This window comes from Zootermopsis nevadensis, unplaced genomic scaffold, assembly GCF_977971745.1.
Source record: "Zootermopsis nevadensis isolate Lab colony 2312 unplaced genomic scaffold, Znev_1.0 Znev_ptg000020l, whole genome shotgun sequence".
NCBI lineage: Eukaryota > Metazoa > Arthropoda > Insecta > Blattodea > Termopsidae > Zootermopsis > Zootermopsis nevadensis.
In genome coordinates, this window is record NW_028259152.1 from 3,817,092 (window position 1) to 3,839,512 (window position 22,421).

Consider the following 22,421-nt stretch of genomic DNA (forward strand, 5'->3'; position numbering starts at 1 on the left):
GTCTGTCTTCAGTCTTCAACAAATTCACAGTATGAAGATGGCTGTCTTCTGGGTTGTTAAACTTCTACCAGACCACGAGGTGCATCGAGAAGACAGCCATCCTTTGACTCACCCCTGTGGAAACCTCAAATCCTACTAAATTCAGAATACGTACAGTTAAACCACAACTTATCTTTAAGATGTTCCTATAAATCTAAAGTATTTTCCCATACAATATTATAGGTAGAGGCTGTATTCTGAAGCATATATCACAATACCCTATGAAACAATTATTATCTCTATGGTAGTTGCAAAACAACACTAAAATGCTTCTCATGTAATTCTTTTAAAAAGAATTTGTCTAAAGGACACTAACAAGGGAACCTGGTTAACTGAAACCTCCAATATGGCTCCAGTTTTGCAATATGACAGGGAACCCTCCTCTGACTTCCTAGCCAATATATTAGGTGTCAACACTCCACTGAATTTTATTTTCCAGTTTCTTCACCATGACTTCAAAAAGTCTTACAAAAGTACACACCATTACATTCTCCACAATAGCTCAGTTCATAATATGTTCACCTACAGTGTGGCTAGCACAATTCTCTCATTCTTGAATGTGAATAAAGGAAGAAAGAAAACTAATAAATGCAAGGATAAGCACATTTTATGGTCTCCAAAGTCATTATAGACATGGTGATTAAAAAAATAAAACAGGCTACCTGCAGTGTAGGTGAACATGCTACCAACTGATCTATGGAGGGTTTTGTAATAATGGTGTGTACTTTTATAAGACTAACAATGTTGTTATAGAATGGTATCATGAAACTTTCTTTGCATTTATATAAAGTGATCAATTCCATGATATAGGGTGTTCTGTCAGCAGTAGACAAGTCATGACAAAGAAATTGCCTGTTATGGAACCAAAAGACCCATCACTGTCATCACAAAAGCCAAGTGTTGGTACCTGTTCTAAGCCAATTTTAATCCCGTAGCTAGTCACTATACTGACTGAGCTATCCCGGCTCATCTTCCAACCTGTACCAAGTCAAAAAATAAGCAAGATACAAAATGGTCCTTTCTGAAATAGACTAGTAAAAACTTCCGTGGATGTCCATTACTGAATTTGCAAATTCAAGACACTTCTCTGACTACGAATTTCTGAGCAATATTATACATAATTGGCATCTGACATAACACACATCTACAGAGGGACTCCTCATAGTTTGTGTGCCATAATAAGGGAAACTTCCTGGCATGCTCCATGTTTAATCTGCAGCTGATGTGCTCCTTGTGCTAACTTATAATTTCTGTTAAAGTGAATTTTACAATGAAGGAATTTCCATTCTATATAATAAAATCAGGAGGATGAAAACTAAAACTATAAATCTTCATTAATCTTTCATTTTATTGGCATTCCTCAGTGTTCACTTTTATCAGTGTTTTTAGCTATACACGTTTGTTTTGCTCAACTGGCCTGCCAAGTGTCTGTTAGTTAGTCTTTCGGTATAGTTTAACTTCACCATGTTTCATGCAACAGGCCACATTAGATCTTTATACTATTGCTATGCTAAATGCAGTAAACTGTAGTTGTTTTGAACAAGATGCATAAGCTGAGACAATACCCGAGATATATAGCACAGCTCATTGAAGTTTATAGAGGTTTAATTAAAACATTTTCAAGCTTCATATATGACTTGGATAGGGGTGTTAGTTTAGGTTAACAGCACATTTTCTGCCTGGGCTTGAAGGCACTGTTCACATGTCCTTATGCTTTGTGCTTATTTAATACAATGACCACAAAAACCCATTTTATGCAAAGAATTTATTTTTATAATGACCCGGTTCATATGGTCCATGATGGCTTCATCTTCCAAGGGTTTTGTAGAAAGTGAAATTTAGAAAGTACCACTTTACTAGAAAATTAAGAATATCCTGACATTCTGTGAGCAAGTTAAATGGAAGTATAGTTTTATTCTGTATTATTACCAACCATCTACTGTGTATCTATATGGCAAGAGGCAGCTGGAATTTGGTGAGACAGGTCATAGGTGACTCTTTTTGGGGCAGAAGAAGGTAAGAAAAAGTACTTTACCTTTAGGGATGCCATCAGAAAAGTGCCACTGTGTGTGGATGTAGGGAGACACAATTTACTTTGTCAAACACAAGCTCTGTGGATCAGAATAGAAAGAACTTTCAAGAACAGAACTGTATCCACAACTTCATGTTAAGTATGAAAAATGACTCCCTGTTGTATGTTTGATTTATTTTTAGCCTGCTGTCAAGGAAAAGGGAATCATATGTAAATATAATTATTATTATAACTGACAGCTATAATTGAGATGATGCCCTTAACTTTTATCAGCTGTGTCATGGTGTATGAGATCCAGCTGCCTGTGTGTATGCATCACGGTAACATTCTGCTACACTCTAGAGTCAGGATCAACAAGCAGCCCCATGGTACAGCGTTTTAAATCCTCTATTCAAATATCATAGAAATAAAATCATAAAAACTGTTATTATAGGTTATGTGGGTTTTCTGCAAGCAGTATATTTCCTTGCCCTGGGGGTTTCAAAAATGAAAGGGCATTTAAGCGAACAGATCTGCTACTACCAGAGCTTTGATTTAAATGGAAAATATTCCAAATGCACCGCAGCTGCCATTTACATTTCAATGGGTGTATCTAATTACTTCAGGAGAGGAAAACAACTGAGCAGGAAAATTAATGTAAGCTCTCCAGCTTGAGGTGAAGAAAGATGGTTTATTTAGCTACCCCTTGCACTGAATACACATTATTTACAACAACAGCTTGAAAACATCACTACTGCACCTAGTAGTTTAAATACAACAGTCTAACATACACGTATGAAATCGTCTCTGGAAATGATGTGAGAAATTGACGATCCAATCATATAATTTGTGAAGTCACCTCAATGCACAAGGTATGACAACTCTTGTGCTGTGGCACATCAATTAGTGCACTCAGGACAAGGGGGTTGATGAAATCTGCAGCATGCATCCAAGACAGAATTAAAAATAAAAATTTAAACTGTACACATAGAAGTACAAGACAAACGCCATTAGAAATGGCATGAAAAGAAATGTTCTTTTTAACCTTAAAAATTGTTTAGAACCTACTCATCAATAGGTGATAAAAGTTAAAATACCTTCCTCTTTTATTTCTTTTTTATTTCTTCAACAATACTCTTTTACGTCATACTAAATGAAAAACGATGGGCTTCTCAAGAATGACACTCTGGACAAGATAAATAAATCTGACACCAAATAATATACCCTGCTGTGCTTCTATGAAAAATGCCTTGGCAAAATAATATTAAATAAAAAATTATTTCAAAGACAAATCTTTGTATGAAAATACATACTTATGCCCTGTATTCTGTATATACAATGCTGAACACTGTCCCTGCAGGGCACATCCATACATCTGAAACACACTGAAAAATTTAGCAAGAATCTTGAGAAGCCCATACAACAATAATTATTTTAGTAATATGTACAAAAAGCTATCTGAATCATGAAGTTTTGTCATTTCCCAACCAATGTTAGGTGGACCAGGCTTGACCCTGGAATGACACCCCCTCCCCTCCCCAACATCACCAGTTTGCAAGCAACAACACAACATGAATCAGCACTGGAAATTAAACCACTTAACGTGCAAAATAAAGGAATATTTTACATTCTTCGCTTACTCCAAGTTTCTCCTTCCAAGACTACTACAACACAGAGCTGCAGCAACCTTCTTGAAATGTAATTTCATACCAAAAATGATCTTGGAAATTTGTAAGCTATTAAATTATTCACCTTTTTGTAAAGGAACATGGCATCCACGGAGAAGTGTTCACTGCCACTGATGTCCATACTTATGAAAGGTACATGATGCTTAAATATGTGATCCCAATTCCTTTACAAAAAATAATTAAAATGCTGGCCCACCCCACTTTGCCAATACAGTAAACACATAAAGAGCAAGAATGACACGCACTGCAGGCAGTTTCAGATCAACACAGTGACTCCAAATACCACTTTCCCTGCAAGAACAACAAACAATAATGCAGTAATTAGGAGATTGTGTATGCTGAGGGAAGTCACTCCCCACCACTGCATCTTCACACGCTCAATAAACTTCCCTCCCTCATTCCCACTCACTTGTTAGCTCAACTCAAACACACAATGCTGTCATGTGCTTGCCTCCTAGCACTATGATTCATCAGACATAAAGGAATTTTGGGATTTCAATTGTTCTAACGTCTTGATTTGCTGGCGTAGAAAAAGTATCCTGAAACAAATATCAAAATTAGTTTATATACATTTCAAAACAAGTACAATGGCAAGAATATAACACAAACTAGTGCATGAAATATAAAGCATATCACCTCTGTTCTTGTAAAGTTGCTTGAATTTCAGTTAACCTAACAATTGATCGTGCTGTCTTCAAATCAGCAGACACGCGGGTACACTGGAGGCTGCCCATCGTATGACCTTCCTCACTCAATTTTTGGGCCTGAAACGTTATGCGGAACCAATAAAATTTAAATACAAGGTCACAGATGTTTAATGGTTCATGGAATTGCTGTATTTAAAGACCACTTAATTTAAACATCAGCCAAGATATTATCAATAAGTTTTCTACACACATACTGAATACCTCTAAGAGGAGCTTTAAGGATATCAGACCCAGTCAAAGAAAAATACAGTGAACCCTATTCTTGAAATGTTTCTGCAAAATATTGCAGAAGGTAAAATTTCTTTAATATAATTAACCTTCACTAGCCACACATCATGGCTTATGTGCAATCCATATGTCCATGTATTTCATAAGGATATCATAGCGAAAGCCCAGCTAGCAGCCCCATAATAAAAGTGTTTAAATCCCCATTACCATATGAAAGTGTTTAATACCTAATGAAATACAAGAAAAACTCTAGTTTGTTTCAAACTTCATGTAAAGCAGGGATTACAGTAAAGAAAAACAAACCAAAATAAATTTCATTCAGCAACTGTTGATATAAACCACTAATCCCAAAATTTAATCAAAATCTGTTTTTGGATATGAAACATACAGAACTGTAGGTAAAGGAATTGGTTTTAAAAGCCTGGTTGGGTTAGATATATAAGAGGAAGTCAGTGTGGCAAACCCTGTAGAAAAGCGAGCATAGGGGCCAGGCCCAAGCAAACAAGAATGGTGTGGAAGGGTCTGGTTATTAAAGACTCAGTGGTTAAAAATTGAGCTGGGAATAAATGTGAGGGACATTAAAGTGACCAGTGACTGACACCCCTGGAGAAACCCCATCTTCCAGATGTCTGAGTAAACACAAGCCCCTGGGGGGGGAACCCATGGGGAGTAAGCCCTATGGGCAAAGCCCAAAAGTCAGGCAGGGCTTAGGTGGCAAAGGCCTGAGGGGAAAGAGCCCTAATTGGGCAACATCTGGGATAAGACCCTCTAGATATGAGCCAATAAGGTGTTTTTCCACTTACATCAGAGCAAGTAGAGTACATAACAAACCCACTACAACAGCTGGTTCTGAGACATACCTGTTTCTCTAAGGCGTCTGCAGGCCACCCACGTACATGATTTACAAGATCATCTCGGTAGTGGTTGGCCAAACTAGGGGTAAGGTGTGGACCTTGTGGGCGCAGTGCATGGAGTGAGCTGCAACTACCAACTCCAGCTTGGGCAAGGTTCTGCAGTGAACTCAAATTGCTGGGTGGGCTTGACACTGGAAAACAATCATTCATCCAGAACTGAGTGTCAGGAATTATTTTGAAATGCAACTTTCACAGTTCATACTGTTCATCCTGTACTTCTCAAATAACCTAAACATTTTACAAGTCAACTGTAACTGCCAAGTATGTATTTCAGATTAAAGTGCACCATTTCCTAACATACCTCTTCCATTTTCTTTGACACAGTGTGGCTGGTCGCAGTACTTTCAATAACTTCCATCTGTTTAAAGTTGTATAAATATAATTTAATGCAATTTTTACATCATGGAAAGTATTTTGACATTTATTAATGTTACATAATTTACTGGAGTTCAAGGGGAGTCAGAGCAAATGACAAAACATGTATTAGTGAGGTTCACAGGAATATGCTTTAACTGAATGGTTCATGGATTATTTAAAATGATGTTGCATAAACTGCAGAGTTTATTTAGTATCAACTAGTGTGAGATGAAGTGTAGTCAACAGGTGAGAATGAGGGTGGAGGGCAGATGTGGTGTACTTCAAGAAATATCTCAGAATTTACTTGAATGGATTGAGGAAAACCAAGAGCATGTCAGGATAGCTAATGCATTGGACAAAATCAATGCAGATATCTTCAGATAATAAATCATTTTATTTGAGATTTCAGGTTCTTGTGGCTGCAAATATGAAATTGGCTGTCTTCTGGGTTGTTGTGCTCTGTGGTCTGGTAAAAGTTTACCATTGTTTCAGAGGTGCTCGCTGCCTACACCATACAGGACTCACTGCTCTGATGATGAAGGCAGCAAGGACCTCTCAAACGTTGGTATACTTCTTCCAGACTACACGGCAAAATAACACGGAAGGCCACCATCTTAATAATTTCAATTGTTGGTTTTTAAATTTTGGCAGATTTTCTTTTTTTAAAATCTGATTTTCTAACCCAAAAGTACAGAAAAAGGAAGAGAGTTGATGCCCGACTGTAAAGGTTCTTATGCGAGTCCAAGAATAATTGACTTGCTTAGAAACAATTGTCGTTACATATTCACAAAATCGAATGTACTTCGGAAAATAAATTGAGGCAAAATCATATTTTTAATTATACAATTTGGGGTGAGATGAACAGATTTTTAGAATTACCGTCTGTATGGGCGCGATTGTTTTACAACCACATGTCGGCCTCAAATAGCACAGCTTCCGATTAAACCTTAAAATGAATTACGTTTCTTTCAGAACGTTACAAATACACGGAGCACCTCGAAGTCTCAATATAAGCATTTTTTGTACCCGATACTATGAAGGCTAAACTCACTGTTTATTTCGAAGCGAGTTGTACCACCTTTTCAGGCTGCTGCCTACAACACACTATTTGAGTCAGACCACCCCCATGTACAGTACGTGACCTTCCACTACAAGTTTGCAACGCACCATCACCGCGGCAAGTCAATCGTGGAATGAAGTGTTCGAATTACTGTTAATGCATTAGCAGACCTATGACTGGAGTAAAATGCACTAAAGTTTTCTAGAACGGGACACAAACAAAACATTTCAAAATAAACACAATATCCCAGTGGTCCCCAACGCGGTGCCCGCGGGCGCCATGGCTTTTTTTTTAGGTGCTCGCGTTGTTACGGAAAGAGGTTATACTGAATAATGAAGGCAGTTCAACCATGAACATTATAAAATCAAAGCACAGATCTCGACTTACTGACGTCCATCTTGACGATCGTTTGCGAGCAGCAACATCATCCTACACTCCCAAATTTGAAAAACTGGCCCATGAAATGCAGTGCAAAACATCACACTAACTTCCCACTTGAGTAATAACAATTGTACTTATAAAAGTACGTATTTTTGATTGCGTGGTTTCTTGTATCATTAAACGTCGTGTTGTTTTGCGTATTATTTGGTGTCCATATCTTATTTGTCCAGAGAAAAGAATACTTGGCTTTGTTAATTGGTTGGTTCCCGCCACGATCTCATAAACTCTCAAATGTGCCCGTAGGCACAAAAAGGTTGGGGACCACTGCAATAGACTAATGGACTACAAGTGGCGAAATAAGCAAAACTGTTGTTTAATCAGGCCGGTGTCAATATTCGTCCGTTCCTAAAATTGTAAGAATGGTATTCTGTAACTCTGACCAACCCGGCCGGGTCAGATAATTCGCCCGCACCCAATCGAAACCGAACTTTTCCCACGCTAATTCAGATGAGGCTCGAAGTACCTACTGAAGGGCCCGACTGTGACAAACGCTCTAATCGTTTCGTCCAACATCAACCCGCTAACGGACTTCGATTCTTGCTTTAACAATTCTGTATAAATGTTATTTTCATTCTGATGAAATGTAAGGGTGAGTATGAACTGTGAAGATGTTTTTGAAGGGAGACTGAAGAAATCTCAGGAAATTAAATTCAAGATAATAGACGGCATGATTCGATGTCGAGACCGAAACATACAGGTCAACAACATTAGCGCAGAGTTCACAGGCTCAGACCCAAATCAGCTGCAGAAAATCCCAAATTTTAATGTACATTTCTGTCAAAACATATGCTCCACTTCTAGTTTTGCTTTAATTTGAGGTAGACATTTATAATGTGGGCTACACAGCATTTTCTCTTGCCTGTTCTGTCGGGCATCTTAGTCCAGACCGAAAACTAGACACAGAAAAGTCTCTTGGTTTTTAACTGTCAACGTTTTAAACCATGGTCATCACGAGGAAGATGAACGCCAATTCGGATAATGAATAACATTTATATTAGTTTTACGGTCCATGCGGTTGTTTCTACGAAATCACTTTTAAGGCAATAGAGGCCAATATGGCTAGAATTATATAAAAACTTATAACGTTTACGTAAATGAGACTGTGTCTAAAGGTTTAACAGAATTTTTATAGCCTCTCTACGAAGTTCAGTCCATAAGGAGATAGGATTCAACGCGTTTGATTCCATGCCGGTTGAAAACAAAAATGAAGCAGACGCTTCTAAAAATACAGAGCCTTAGTAACACGGAATGAAGCCTAGAGCGACGAGATTTTCTTCGACAAACTGTGAAAGAGCAGTCGTGGGTGCACCATATCCAGCTCGAAATCAAGCTTGCAAAATTACCTTCATCATTTACTACCGAAGCCAAATACAAATTATGAGCAGCTCAATCAGTTGGAAAATTTCTGTTTTCTCGGACGTCGCGTAATAACTGATTCCATGCAGAATCTGTCGTCTGAATCTAAGTCCGCGGAAATCCTGTCATATGTCTTACCACATCTTGCGCCCTTAGTGGGATCTACTTTCATACTGGCAATATATTGCAATTTGAGGTGCAAAATAGATTGCGCGATAACGCCCCCCCCCAGTCCAATGGTATCAATACACTCGAAGATGTGCATTGGAAAAGAAGATCGAGAAATGACGTTACCTGCACTGTAAAGCTATAAACGCATGTCAGAGCAAGGGCATTGTTTTCATTTCAGTTACCTTCTTAGGCATTAATTCAAATTACCTTTTAACCTCTCCAACAAAACTTGTTTCAATCATCAATGCTAATAATGTATCCAGCACATCATCTTTCTTCCATATTCCAGTCATAAGTATTTTTTCTAGCAAGAACAAATTTATATGAACAGTCTGTTATGAAGCAGCTGCCTATTCACAATACACATGAATTATTTGCTCTTGTACTTCGTGCATTAAACTTGTGGAATTAAACCTGTCGCATAGTAGGTCCACCCAATTTATCATGAGTATGAAACCAGAGTTCTCACAGCATAACTGCCTTTCCTTTATTTCCATACGATGGTTTTCACAGTTTACGCTATACCCCCTTCCAGCTCCAAACCCTCTCATCACTCAGAGGAATGATGTATAGATCAATACAATAAAGTCTTCTCGGGCACAGCCAGAAACAGATTACGCCACTCTCACACGGCTGATCGCCCGAGAACACTTCAATTAATTCACTCGTCGTGAAGGCTTAAAAATCTTCAGGCATGCATGGAACAGAATCCATTCAAAAATACACGTTGCTTAGTTTGCATGTTTTGGTCATTGGTGTTATCTTTATCGTTTACTTAATTCTACTGTTTACGCTGCTGTCTCCCTACCAGTTTCAACATAATTAAGGACTCCCTCTGTAAAGTAACAAACTGTCAGAGAAGTTTCAATACTATGCATGCATGCTTCTCTTCATTAATGCATTTTCTCATTGAATATTACTGCTGCAGCCTTCATACCCACTGTTGTCCCTTATTTAATGTCTACTGTCAACTATTAAATAATAAACACTCACAAGCCCCATTACAAGACAATTAAACAAGGGCAGTATTTATTATCAAGGCAACGCGTTGAATCGAACACTTCAGCAAAATTAAATTCCCTCTACTGTGTAGAAACGCTTGAATGTACTTTCACGCCTATGATAACTTTGAAACGTGATGCTTCATGGAAGAATAAAAATATGGTGATGGCAGAAGAATATAAAATTTTCTCCTTATCCAGACTATTTGGTGCATTTCTGTAGCAGAAATGAACACTAAACACGCACTACCAGGCCCAGACACATGCATGTATCATCTGAAGCTTTGACAGCGACTAATTATAATGGATTCTCCTCGGGCTACCATCTTTCACGGCTGGTAGCCCGAGAAGAATCCATTATACAGACACATACATGTTTGCACAGTATGGAATTCAACACCTTGTTATGTTATGTCTAAACTTCATAAATGTGCTTTCTGTCATTGCGGGATCTCCGTGAGGCTTGGGCCCTTGATTTGATACCCTAATATATTTTTGCTAGAACAATTTCTATACAATGATAGGCTGTATAAATTCCAAGTCCCACTATGTGGTGCAAAAACACAGACGACAAATGCTTTTCATTGGCAGCTGCTGACTAAGAAATATACTTGCACACTGTTTTCCATTATCAGTGCTCCTGCTTTGTAGCTGGGATTTCCCGGGTTCAAATATTGGTCTGAAGACTGGCTATTCTGATTGAGATTTTGTGTGGTTTTCCTCAGTCCACCCAAGTAAATACTGTAATAGTATCTTAAATTAGGCCATGACAGCTTCCTCCATAGCCTTTCTAATCCATTACTCATTAATCGTCCTATCATTCAACGCTACGAAGTCAGAGCTACCGACTACCTCAAAAAAAAAATCACAAATCACTCTCCATTAAAGAACACTTTCAAATGTTCAAGTGCACAATTAAAACAGCAAAGGCATTTGCATAGTTCTAACAACTATTAGACTACTTGGAAGTACATACAGCTTACTAATGTAATAAAGTTCTTTAATGTGTTTCAAATGGTATTTCATTCTTGTCAGTTGACACAATATTCACAGTTCATGTTGTTAAAAAGTGAGACCATCGCAAAAGCACGGTATTATGAAATCAAGATGGCAAAATAAGTCATTTGTTTTCATTGGCCAATGTTCACCGCCAATCTCATTTTTTCCCCAACCTATTTTGTGCTATAAAAGAAGTTTTAAAGTTTCTGCATGACTGCTTATAAAGGTGACAATAAAATATGATATTTTTTTCATTACAAGAATATAAAGGAATAAATGACAGTATTTTAACTTAAAGTAAAAACATGATCATTACTTTCAGTGTAATCCAAGAACTGGCCAAAAATTTGAAAATATTGCTATATTAGTCTCAGTAACAACAGCAGATAAGTCAGTGATTCATAACTACATTGGTTTTTGCAGCTGGAGTTTGACGTACAACTTCGGCTTTTAGGGATGAGCCATGTCAAATGTTGAGAATCATTCAACATTTCGGAAAACTGCAAATGTCGCCATCTAATTAAAAGTGTAAGGATATCTATACAGAAATTGAGTACACAGCTTTCATGAGAAGCTGTCTTCACAAATGACACAGACTATAAGTATGAATAGAAATGATAAAAAGAAACAAGGGCAGAAAGACGTACTCCAGAAGCATACACATATTTTTGAAATGTGTTATTCAATTCTTTAATTCTATCCACCTTGTGACACATAGGCATCATTTTCCTCATTATACCAGCAAAAAAGACAGTTACAGATATCCAAATAATTACGTCTATACTATTTGGTAAATTTTATGGAACCATCTCGCACAAACTTTATGGAAGTGTAGTATGTCATGGAAGATTTCAAAAGCAGAACCACAATTAATCTGCAGCTGGACTACCACTTTAACAGTAATCCTTCTTTCGAGAATCACGAGCAGATTTGCTCAGTGTTCTCTTTAGTCCCCAATGCAGATGGGGACTCTTATCATCATTCACCACTTCAGCCACCATAAACATGTCAATCCATTTGAGCACGCTTCACTGTCACCATACTGTGCTGATAGTCTGTACAGAAGTTCTGTACCTCCGACACGCTCAGTCCACAAAACCTAATCAATGCATACTACGTTCTTTGTTCCATGTGACAACTATGCTGATCACGCAAGACAACTGAATGGTTAAGATCAAATACATCACCACATGGAGATTCTGTGGTTGTGACATTCAACAGTGGGGCCAATCACAAAAACAAACACTTTGCAGATACTTTCTGACTTACCCTTGCAATCTTTCATAAACACATCTGAACATTCTGTATGAAACATCTTTGTATTACTTCACCACATTGACAATTTTAGATTTAAAAAAATCTTGGATGAGTAGCTTAGGTTACTAGGTGAGGACAAACTCACACTATCTCCAGATCAGACCACTGCGCGAAAGACAAAGAAATGGGTGGAAAACTATGGAGTAAATTACGAGAAATCATGTTTTGAGGTTATAATGTCTAGAACAATAAAACATTACGGTGGGAATTTAATGTTTGTTATCACAAAAGTATCTTAGTGACAGCCAGACTAGCTGACCTCATGCTGAAGTACTGCTTGCAGTGGGAAAAAAGATAGTGAATTTGTAAGTGCTGATAGAAAGCAAAGATCTCGCAGCTATCTGACGCACAAAGCACAGAAAATGTACGAGCCGTGGGGGAAAAAAAAAGTTCAGCAATTGTGACAAAAGGTTTGGGCAGAACACAAAACCAAAACTTCAAGATATCTACTTACATTTTCTTGCATCCACGCAGTCCTGACTTTCAGAATGTGTTGGCGTGGGAGGGCCCTCTCCTATTGATGTAGTGTTAGTTGTGTCCACTTTCAGTGGTTGCAGTGGTTGAGAAGGATGCTGGTTATTAAGGCCAGCACTCACTCCCCCTCCCACTGTTCCTGCAGCTCCTGGTTCAAGAGACACCTGCCTAGATAGAAGCAGGGCTGTTTGAAGGGTCTGTAGGGCTTTCTGGGGTGACAATTCAGACTGTTCCAGATTCTTGGCACCCGTAATCTGAGAAAGCAGACGGGGCAAGTTGGCGAGTGTCACAGGAGGACCTGGCCCTGGGCCTGGTGCAGCTACAGAAACCTGGAGTGGTGCAGGAACCATGGAGGGGGCTGAAGATGTGGAGGACTGCTGGACAGGAGAGGGGATTTGCTGAGTACTGGACTTACCAGGCTGTTGATACAGGTTATTACCTCGAGCCATGGAAGTGGTGCTAGTGGATGTGGAGATGTGTGGATGGGGTGGATGTGATACTAGATGTGGGAGGGCAGTTGCAAGCAGCACTGGTCCCGTTGTGTTAGAGTTGTGATGCTCTGACGACATCTGTGGTGGTGCTTGCTGTTGTTGTGTTTGAGGCTGAACTTGGGGTGGTGGTTGCTGCTGTTGGTGGGATGTTCCTCTGCTAGTAGGTGTGTGTGTATATGATGTTTCTGATGTGGGAGTGCTGTCACCTGGAGAGATGTCCATGTCTTGTGCCTGAGACTCACCTGTAAAACAAACAAATTTACTATATATAATACGGATGGTTAACCTCTGTATCATAGCTAGCATGCAATACTGTTTGCACTTCATATCTGTACGTTGCTTTGTAGGAAGAATGTAAGATATTACAGTCACAACAGCCTAAAGCAATTTATCTGACAAAGCACAATCATTTTTTGGAAAATATGTACCTCAAATTTGCTTTGAACTACATAAAAAGTACTACAAATGGCTCTGGTGAAGAAATAATCTTTTTGGTGTACAGAGTTATTTCAAATGTACCTGAATGTACTGCTAACTAATGCTGCATTTTGATATCTTATTTACCAGCAAACACATTTTGCACAGGATACTGAATGTACAGTACTGAGAAAGAATATGTGCGGGGATTGTCCTCTCCAGCCTTCAAAACAACTGCAAAAGCATGCAACAGGGGCATGTGACTAACAGTGTCATAGAAATGGGTAAGCCCTCTATGTCAGATGAAATGACAAAGACTACATAGTGTTACACCCTAGAAGACAATCATCATCTTAATACTGAAAGAACCAATTTTCTTTTACTAAAAAGCTCCATTTAGAAGACAGAGTAGGAAACGCAAGCACTGGCTGTTACATACAGATTACAACTCTGGTAACATATCTGACCAGTAGCCTATTATATGACATGGTTCTCTGCATAAGGAGGATGAGTGAAAAAGAAAATTGTGGGTGTATTTTGTAACATGACTTCAACAAAAGATGTCATTGTAAGAGGGGATGAACCTTAATGGAGTAATATAAATGAAATTTTATTTTAATCTATTTACTGCTTATTGTATTTTGATCAAACTAGCATTGGGAGCTACTTACCACCATATGATTAATTAAAATTAAAATTACAACAGATGGCACTGAGGAGGTAAATATAGTAACTCAAACTGACTAAAAAGCAATATTATCTCACCATCAAGATGTTTCCTCCGATCATGTGCATCAGTCTCATCCCTGCTTCCACTTGACTGGTTGTTCCAGTACACATCCCTCTTGTCTGCTTGCCGTGAAGATGCTGACTTTGGAGCAGGGTCCCTTAAATTACTTATTGAGGGCCGAGAACTGGAATGTTTATCATGTGCTATAAAACAAACAACAGGCTGTAATAAAAGTAAAACCAACAACTGTCTGTGGGCAGTATTAATTATCATACATTCTTCACTCACAGGAACGACTGGAACTGCTGCTATAGTTTCTATCAACTTCCCTATCTCTGGCCTTATCTCTAATGCGTTCACGTTCCATCCACTCCCGAGGTTTCTCCCACTGTGATACCTCTGTCTTGCAATTGTAGTAGTACTTCTTCCCTGATGAACTAATGTGTTCTGACCAGTCTCCCACTCGTGCAATGCGGTCCCTTTCCTCACGTTTTTCCTGCACAATAAAACAGTATAAAATAAAACAGTCAATGCAACAGGCTATGAGAGTAAGTGCAACGCAAGTGAGTTATAGCAGAAGTAAACTTTTAGAAAGAATGGAGAAAATACTGTTGCTATGGGTGGATGACATGAATCAAAAAAACATTCCCTTGACTGAAATTGCTATCACGGATAAGGCAAAGTCAATTTTTGAGGAACTTAAGTCATCAATGTTTGGGTGCTGGGAACGCATGTCATTGACTTCCCATTGATTTACATTATAAAAAGAGTTTCAATTTACGCCGGTTCATCCAAGAACGCAACCCCAGCGTGAATCGAGGTTTACCTGTATTTATTTCTGCAAAAATAATCTGACATCATTCACATTTGATTTGAATTTTCTTCAATTACATTATGTTTTCTGACCAATATATCCAGGGCTGGTAATCTCCATGGATTTGCCAGGTCTCATATTATGTTGAGCTCCTCTTCTAAGAAAATAGTTTTTGTTCCCTTTTATGTTACAATCACATCTTATCAAACAAGCAAATAAAAATAAAACAAAACTGCATAATACACAGCAGACTAAGCTAAGAAACAAAATAACATAAAAAGCTAACTTCAGAGTAATCACACATCAGAAGCTACAATTATGCTTGCAGGATGTTAACCAACTCATCAGAGTAGCCAACAGCTGAAAAGACAAGGTTACCCCCCCCCCCCCCCCCGCCCCCATAAAAAAGACAGAACACACAATGCCTGAAAAGTTAATATGAAATTACACATTTTGCAGGATCAAAAACCACTGAACCCAAACTTTCATTTCCCACCTCTGTGCAGTTATTTTATGAACCATTATCATACCTGACAAGAATTGTGAAGGGGCTTCCGTTGAGAGTCCCGAGACGATGCATTCTGTGCCGTTAATTTAATGGGGTGAAGAATAATTTTCTAGAAATAAAACATAACACTAATTAGAAAACTGAACTTAAAAAGAAATGAAATACAGTTTGCCTCTTATAAAAAATACATCTACACCTACTGCAAACAATATACTGAACAAATGAATGGGAATACAAAACACTCAAAGTACACAGAGATAAGACCATTCTCAGACAAGAACCCAATGTTATTACCTTCAGATGTAGCTGTAGTAAATAGTAACCTTTGCTCCTCCTAACTTAACACAGCATAGAAAATTATCAAGTCAGAAAATGTACACACAGCATAACAATTTCAGTGCATTTGCTCTATGACTGCTTCTAGATTATCACTTTGAAAATGTCCACTTATGCAGCTGAAGTATTTATGGAAGGCTCTTTATTCTGTAAAAAAAGGCCTTTGACTGTAAGTATGATGCCAGTGGAAAACTGTGTGGTCAATGACCTTTCCACAAACAAGGTGCCTGGCTAGCTGACATATCTGGAGATATCCCCATGTGGCTGTGTGGGTGAGGATGTCTGGCTGGAGATTTACCCCAGAACACATCTGCAAACTGGTCTTCATATAAAGTACCCGCTATTGATATCATTTTTTAACAAAAACTGGAATGGTTCTACAATTCTTTTGCAGAACTCCCTGATATCAAATTTAATGAAAATTCATTCAGCAGTTCTCAAGTTGTTACATGCAACTGATGTCAGACACATATGGTAAAACTAATATACACATTTTGCAACTTTCAGATGTGACCACACAACTAAATAGGGTCTGCCCCTTCTAATGTAGTAAAATATATGGATATCTCATTTAAAATTTAAATAACTAGAAGATACCTCATCTTATATCATCACAAACCAATTTATAAATGGAATGGGCAAAAGGTTAATATTAGTTCACTCTACAATTGTGCTAAAAATTTTAATTAAGGAAGGGATGTCTACTTATGTAAGCACAAGGTACTCTACCAACTTTTGCTTGGACGGGCTGAGGAAAACCACAAAAAATCTCAGTTAAGATAGCTGGTCCCCAGGACAAGATTTGAACCCAGAACATCCCAAATATCAAATAGGGGTGCTAAGCACTCAACCAAGACATTCAGTACAATCTTTATACTTATAACTAGAAACCTACGCTCCCATTCCCACTTTTGTCATACTAATTTTATTTTTCAATTTAAACCTACTTCATATAATTATTTTTCTACATATCTTAATTCTACAGCACTGGCAAAATTTTCTTGTAAGCTATCTTTTTCACAGCAATAAACCATTTTCTGCTTAAAAAGAGCTCTCTCTAATTTGTCTCCAAATAGTTTAATAATACATATACATTTATCTTCCCTCATACATAGAGAACATCTCTCAAATCCTTCCCTATCCCTCTGTTTCCAAGCACCAGCTTTAAACCATGTAACCCACTTCTCTCTTTTCATTTACAGCAAAATGTGTATGCTTAACTAACCCACTCAAATTTCATATCACAATAAAACCTCTTTTCCCTTATACTTGCAAACAGATTCTTTCAATCTATATCACTGCATCTTTCTTTGATGTTAGTATATCCTACACACACTATCGACCTGTTTATTAAAAGGTATAATTTTTTTTAAAATAAACTCAAGCTTCAACTGAACTCCTGATCTGAAAGTAACAGTCCGGGTTTGTATTTTATTCACAAGGTCCTGACTGAGAATGCTTGTAGACATCTTTTTCTCTACGACTACATTCTTGCATACAGTATCACTGTCATTATTAATATATGTTATGTTTACAATTCCTAACCAACAAGCCTATTTTTTAATTACAAAATGTTTATCCTTCCAACTAAAAGATTCTTTAACTCTTCCACAGATGTCACACTATATTACTTCAGTAGTCTGATCTGTCCGAGCTCAATATTAATGTGATGAAGCTTGCATGTCATATGCTTGTATAGTAGTGTGTAGCACTGGTAGCATGGGAATGGATGCAGTTGCATAAGTGTGTAGCACTCAAATGATTAAGAGCTAAACAGAGCTTCAGGATGTTTGAGAACAGAATGCTGAGCAGAATATTTTAGCCAAAGAGGGATGAAGTGACAGGAGGCTAAAGAAAATGGCATAATGAAGAGCTCCATAATTTGTTCTCTTCTCCAAATATTATTAGGATAAACAAATCAAGGAGAATTAGAAGTGCATGGCATATAGCACTCATGGGAAAGATTTGCAATGCATACAAAATTTGGAAAACCCATAGGGAAGAGACCACTTGGAAGAGCTTCTCAAGATGTAAACCCCTCCAGAGAGTTAGTTACTTTGACAAAATTACACAATTCCAGTCCTATAACTGCTAACTTTTAAGAATGAAAACATTGAAGGCTGTGACAAAAATATAGTAGGTACCACAATAAGTTATACAGAACACCTGCAAAGAAACAAGAAAAGCAAGACACTTACTTCTGTACTACTCCTGTCATGATTTGTCCTATGTTCTGAATCTCGACTCTCCCGACTCCGCTTATCTTTTGGTGATCTTGCACAGTCTGTTGAAACAAGATATAAAACCAACAGCTATAACTCTATAACTCTACATACAACAAAAGATCTGGTTTTACACAGTTCCAATTGTACATTATTTAAATTTTGCAACAATTATATTAAGACCAAATAGAAGAAATCAGTGGCAAATATTGTAATATTAATTTGCTATGAGAACCAATTTGAAATAACCAGGTATCTGGTAAGAACAAGAAAAAGTACATTGAAATAAACTAGAATCAAACTTTTTTCATGAATATAATTGAAGAACATTTGTGGAATGGATCTTTAAACTTGCAGCCAAGTACATCAATGCCTTCACAGGAAAAACTTTAACTTCCAAAAAAGTAAATGGGGGTTGAAAGACATCTCTATTAGAATATTAGCTACTAGATAACATGGAAATCTAATTTCAGAAGAAGGCAATGGCAAACCACTTCTGGATCATCTGCCAAGAACGTATATGAACAGGTCCCAGTCCGAGAAAAGGATGGAAGGATCCTGTTCATATGGACCTGTCGTCAGACAGAACACTAAATAAATAAAATAACAATCTGACATATTTCCATGCATTTACAAAAACATAAAGAGAATGAACTTTCATGTAATTAATGTGGGTGAAAGTAAATTGTAAATATCATTAATGTCCTACAATTTACTATAACTGCAGACTAAAACAAAGGTCTAGAATTGGCAATTCCCATATGTATATGAAAATGTATATTGGAACCTGATAATGTATATGAAGTCTGAACAATAAGTATGATGATTCTGCTGATTTGCCTGGATGTACAAAACTCAATGAAACCTACTGAGAACTGTCAAAATAGGGAGCTATAGCTATGATCCAAAACTAAGTTCTATCACTACCGTGGCCAAACAATCATGCCAAGTGCACAGCAAAGCTGTCATCTTTAATCAAAAGGCTGTTATGAACAATGAGTATACTCCAAAACAGCAAACTATTAATTAATACCTATAAGTGTTGAGTTGGCTCTGTGATACAATGATTATGAATGGCTGCAGAAATGGAAATCCAGTGACAAATTTACAAAATGGTAATCCATCTGTCCACCCATCCCTCTTTCTGTGGCAATTCTTATGTAAACACAACACTATACAAGTGATACAACCTGCTTTTTCACACATATAGAAACTACTTTTGTCAGATTTCTTTTATAATTCATCTTTATTCATAATTGTGCTTGTATATTATACCATTATTTGGCAGTTATGATCACAGATGTGACATGCATATAATTTTATGTTTATGGCACACAAAATTGAAGGTCATAGTTATCATGATGTAGTGGATATGAAGGGCAGTGTACTTCTTCCAATGAGCACAAAAGTGATACTTTTATACAATTCAAAGTTTAAGAACATGCATGTATGTTTCTCATTATACAATGCCCGCTAGCTACATTGGGGCTATACAATTCAAACTCTAAAAAAGACACAAAAATAGCAGACACCAAGATCATTCAGCATATTCTACAAACTGTTTCCCTTCAGTAAACAGCTGTCACAATTAGAAACCTCAAAAACCTACAGTTTGAACAAATCAATTTAAATACAGCACTAAGGCATGAAATCTGAAACTATGATTAATTAGCACACAATCCTTACCAGAATATTTTTCTCTGGATTTATAGTCTCTGTTTTCTCTCTCCTTCTCACGAATTTTCTGCAAATATGAACTCTTAGTTTGATAGTTTCGTTCCCGTGGGCTCTGTGAATCTGGACTGTCCGATCGATAGGAATTTCCATTGGGCGAGTCTCGCATTCTTTCATGGTTATAACGTCCATCATAGTTTCCTTTTGAACTGCTATATTTTGAATTCTGAAATAGTATTTGGTTAGAAACAAATGAAATTTTAAAATTCCATTATGCACAATTTTGGACCTATTATGTTAATCATGAACAGTAGGAAGTATGTTTTGAAGAATAGTTTCTGACATTACCATGCTTCATTATATGACTGCCTCCTGACTGCTTTAAAAGAAACATTTAAAGATAAACACACAATATTCTGCTTGCCTAGAAATTGTATACTAATAACATTTACAACTACACAAAATGAAGCATTGTACGATTAATTGCTGTCAGTACATGCTGTTTCGCATTATCCGATCAATATTCAAATATAGAATGTTTCAGTATGTTCAACAAATAAAAATAATCAATGTTCCTCCAAAATAAAGGCCTTTGCCTTTTCTGTGACAGTCATTTGTTTCAACAGTCCCCTTTTTAATTCCTGTAGCAGTTAATTCCGTGCGTTGTTTACCTGATACGGATGGGCTTGGTGTTTTTCGAAGTACCTAGAATGATACAAAATACAATATTATTAAGAATAAACACTTTCCAGTACAAAAATTGGCATTTAAATTGTCGACCTCCATATCCAAATTACGGAATATGGCGAAGAGGTTGTGTCAGACGATTACGGATTTCAATTTTTAGAGCTTAGTGCGTACCCATCGCTAATCCTCTGAGGTTTCCTTGCATGCATTACCATCAATGCAAGTGTCTATAAAAGATGTGTGGCTCCTATAGCAGCCTTCTTGTTGATTTAATGTCATAAAAACAACATGAACGTCTATTTAACAGTAAACTTCCTTCTCAGACGCCATGTCACATTCGGGGACGTGAGCTCCCGATGATGGGCCTGGAGCTCGTAATTCCATTGGCTAAAATCGTTGGTTCAGTTGGTGCGGTTTCCATAGATGCCGCCAGGGTCACCAAGTTCAATATGGATGTTCTGGATTTTGTATGTTTACAGCAGAAAAACATTAGGGTAATAAACCTCGAAACATGCTTTTGGTGAAGGTGTACAGTATCTTCTTGACACGTGTTTCATAAATGTGCGTAATAAGTGTAGTTTCTTTTAAAATAATTGTTTAAATTATAGGAGAAGGTTACACGGCCTTCTATAGATACACATTTATTGTACCTGAAACTTCTACTATAAATATCTTGGAAAATTACTAAAATGTATAAACCATTCATACAACAGACAAAATAAAGGCATATTTCCTGTACTCTGGTGTAATACAGATTTTTAAACCTTTACGCTAAAACACATGTCGCCGATCTTTAATTTGTTCAGTTTCAATTTATTTTATTACATAAGTTTAAAGTGCACAATGCTCCTAGTGTAAATCGATAATCTTAATAGTGCCTTACGAGAGAAGTTCAGTAAATGAATCCTGTGGATTTCTGACAAAATTATTTTCGAGCAGTTTGTCCAACACCCCGTTTTTTAAAAATGGGATGTAGTAGTCTGAATTACGAGCTAATGCAGTATTAAAACCAGTTTGTTTCGTGAGAACAAGACGATTTAATGCTTCAGTGTTACGGATTTATTAATGAAAGCCTGAAGTTTGAAACCTGGGACATACAGATTGAGTTAAACCGATTTGCAAATCATATTCAAGTTATTATCTTCACATTTATCGTTGGGGCCTGGGGGAAGGAAGATCAAACAACTTGGTAAAAAAAAGCCCAGGTGAAACGAGACTACACCTATGCCTGTCATCCCAAGTACAACAGACTGTCTTGAGCAGTAAGGTACGAGATAATTAAAAAATCGGGTGTAACTTACCCTCTTTACCTCTCCCACAGCCTTCTAAAATCAACTTCATCAGAAATACACTCAACCCACAGTTGTTGTATTACCAACTGTTGCATTATAGCTTTAAATTAACTACCATAACATAACCAAACCTAACAATCTAAAATTATACATTCCATGTGCGGTGATGAGGTTCTTTGTTTCTGCTGATGAGAAAAGAAGAAAGCTGGTGAATAATCACACTGATCTGATATACATACCAATGATTCAGTATTTAATGAAAAAGACCAAGTGTCGGGAAGTGGCTGAAGGAAGCTTAAAACAAGGAAGAGCGAATGTAATACCAGGGACGTATGGCAACGTGGATACCTGGAGTAGAGTTGAGTAGAGTTTATTTACATTCCATAGATCCTTCTTAGGACTCAACCAAAGGATGTAGAACATGTCATTTCATACAATATACATACAAGACTTGAGGTTTTCACAGCGGTGAGTATGAAGATTTCCG

At 37.4% G+C, this 22,421-nt stretch overlaps 1 protein-coding gene across 2 annotated transcripts; it reads right to left on the bottom strand.

The window, feature by feature from the left end:
* Positions 1–2,721: 2,721 nt before the first annotated feature.
* Positions 2,722–21,962, bottom strand: wcy (WW domain-containing adapter protein with coiled-coil wacky). 2 transcript variants are annotated; one of them, XM_022086910.1, is made up of 11 exons: positions 21,944–21,962; positions 20,627–20,660; positions 19,968–20,181; positions 18,258–18,343; positions 15,746–15,832; positions 14,690–14,897; positions 14,437–14,604; positions 12,744–13,496; positions 5,534–5,718; positions 4,375–4,502; positions 2,722–4,277 (listed from the first exon to the last, which is right to left on the bottom strand). In XM_022086910.1, exons 3-11 carry the CDS (start codon positions 20,122–20,124, stop codon positions 4,199–4,201), a joined length of 1,851 nt encoding a protein of 616 aa, XP_021942602.1. In that variant the 5' UTR covers positions 20,125–20,181; positions 20,627–20,660; positions 21,944–21,962; the 3' UTR covers positions 2,722–4,198. The 2 variants fall into 2 exon arrangements, with proteins under 2 accessions (XP_021942602.1, XP_021942601.1); XM_022086909.2 differs by lacking the exon at positions 21,944–21,962 and adding an exon at positions 20,817–21,030.
* Between the last annotated feature and the right edge of the window lie 459 nt (positions 21,963–22,421).

Excerpts from the sequence above, each read along its gene's own strand:
- wcy (XM_022086909.2), bottom strand. The coding sequence starts at position 20,857 with ATGGTAATGCATGCAAGGAAACCTCAGAGGATTAGCGATGG. Across the intron at positions 20,182-20,626 it reads ACCAAGCCCATCCGTATCAG|AATTCAAAATATAGCAGTTC; the intron begins GTAAACAACGCA and ends ATACTATTTCAG. Across the intron at positions 14,605-14,689 it reads CAGCAGTTCCAGTCGTTCCT|CACATGATAAACATTCCAGT; the intron begins GTGAGTGAAGAA and ends TTTGTTTTATAG.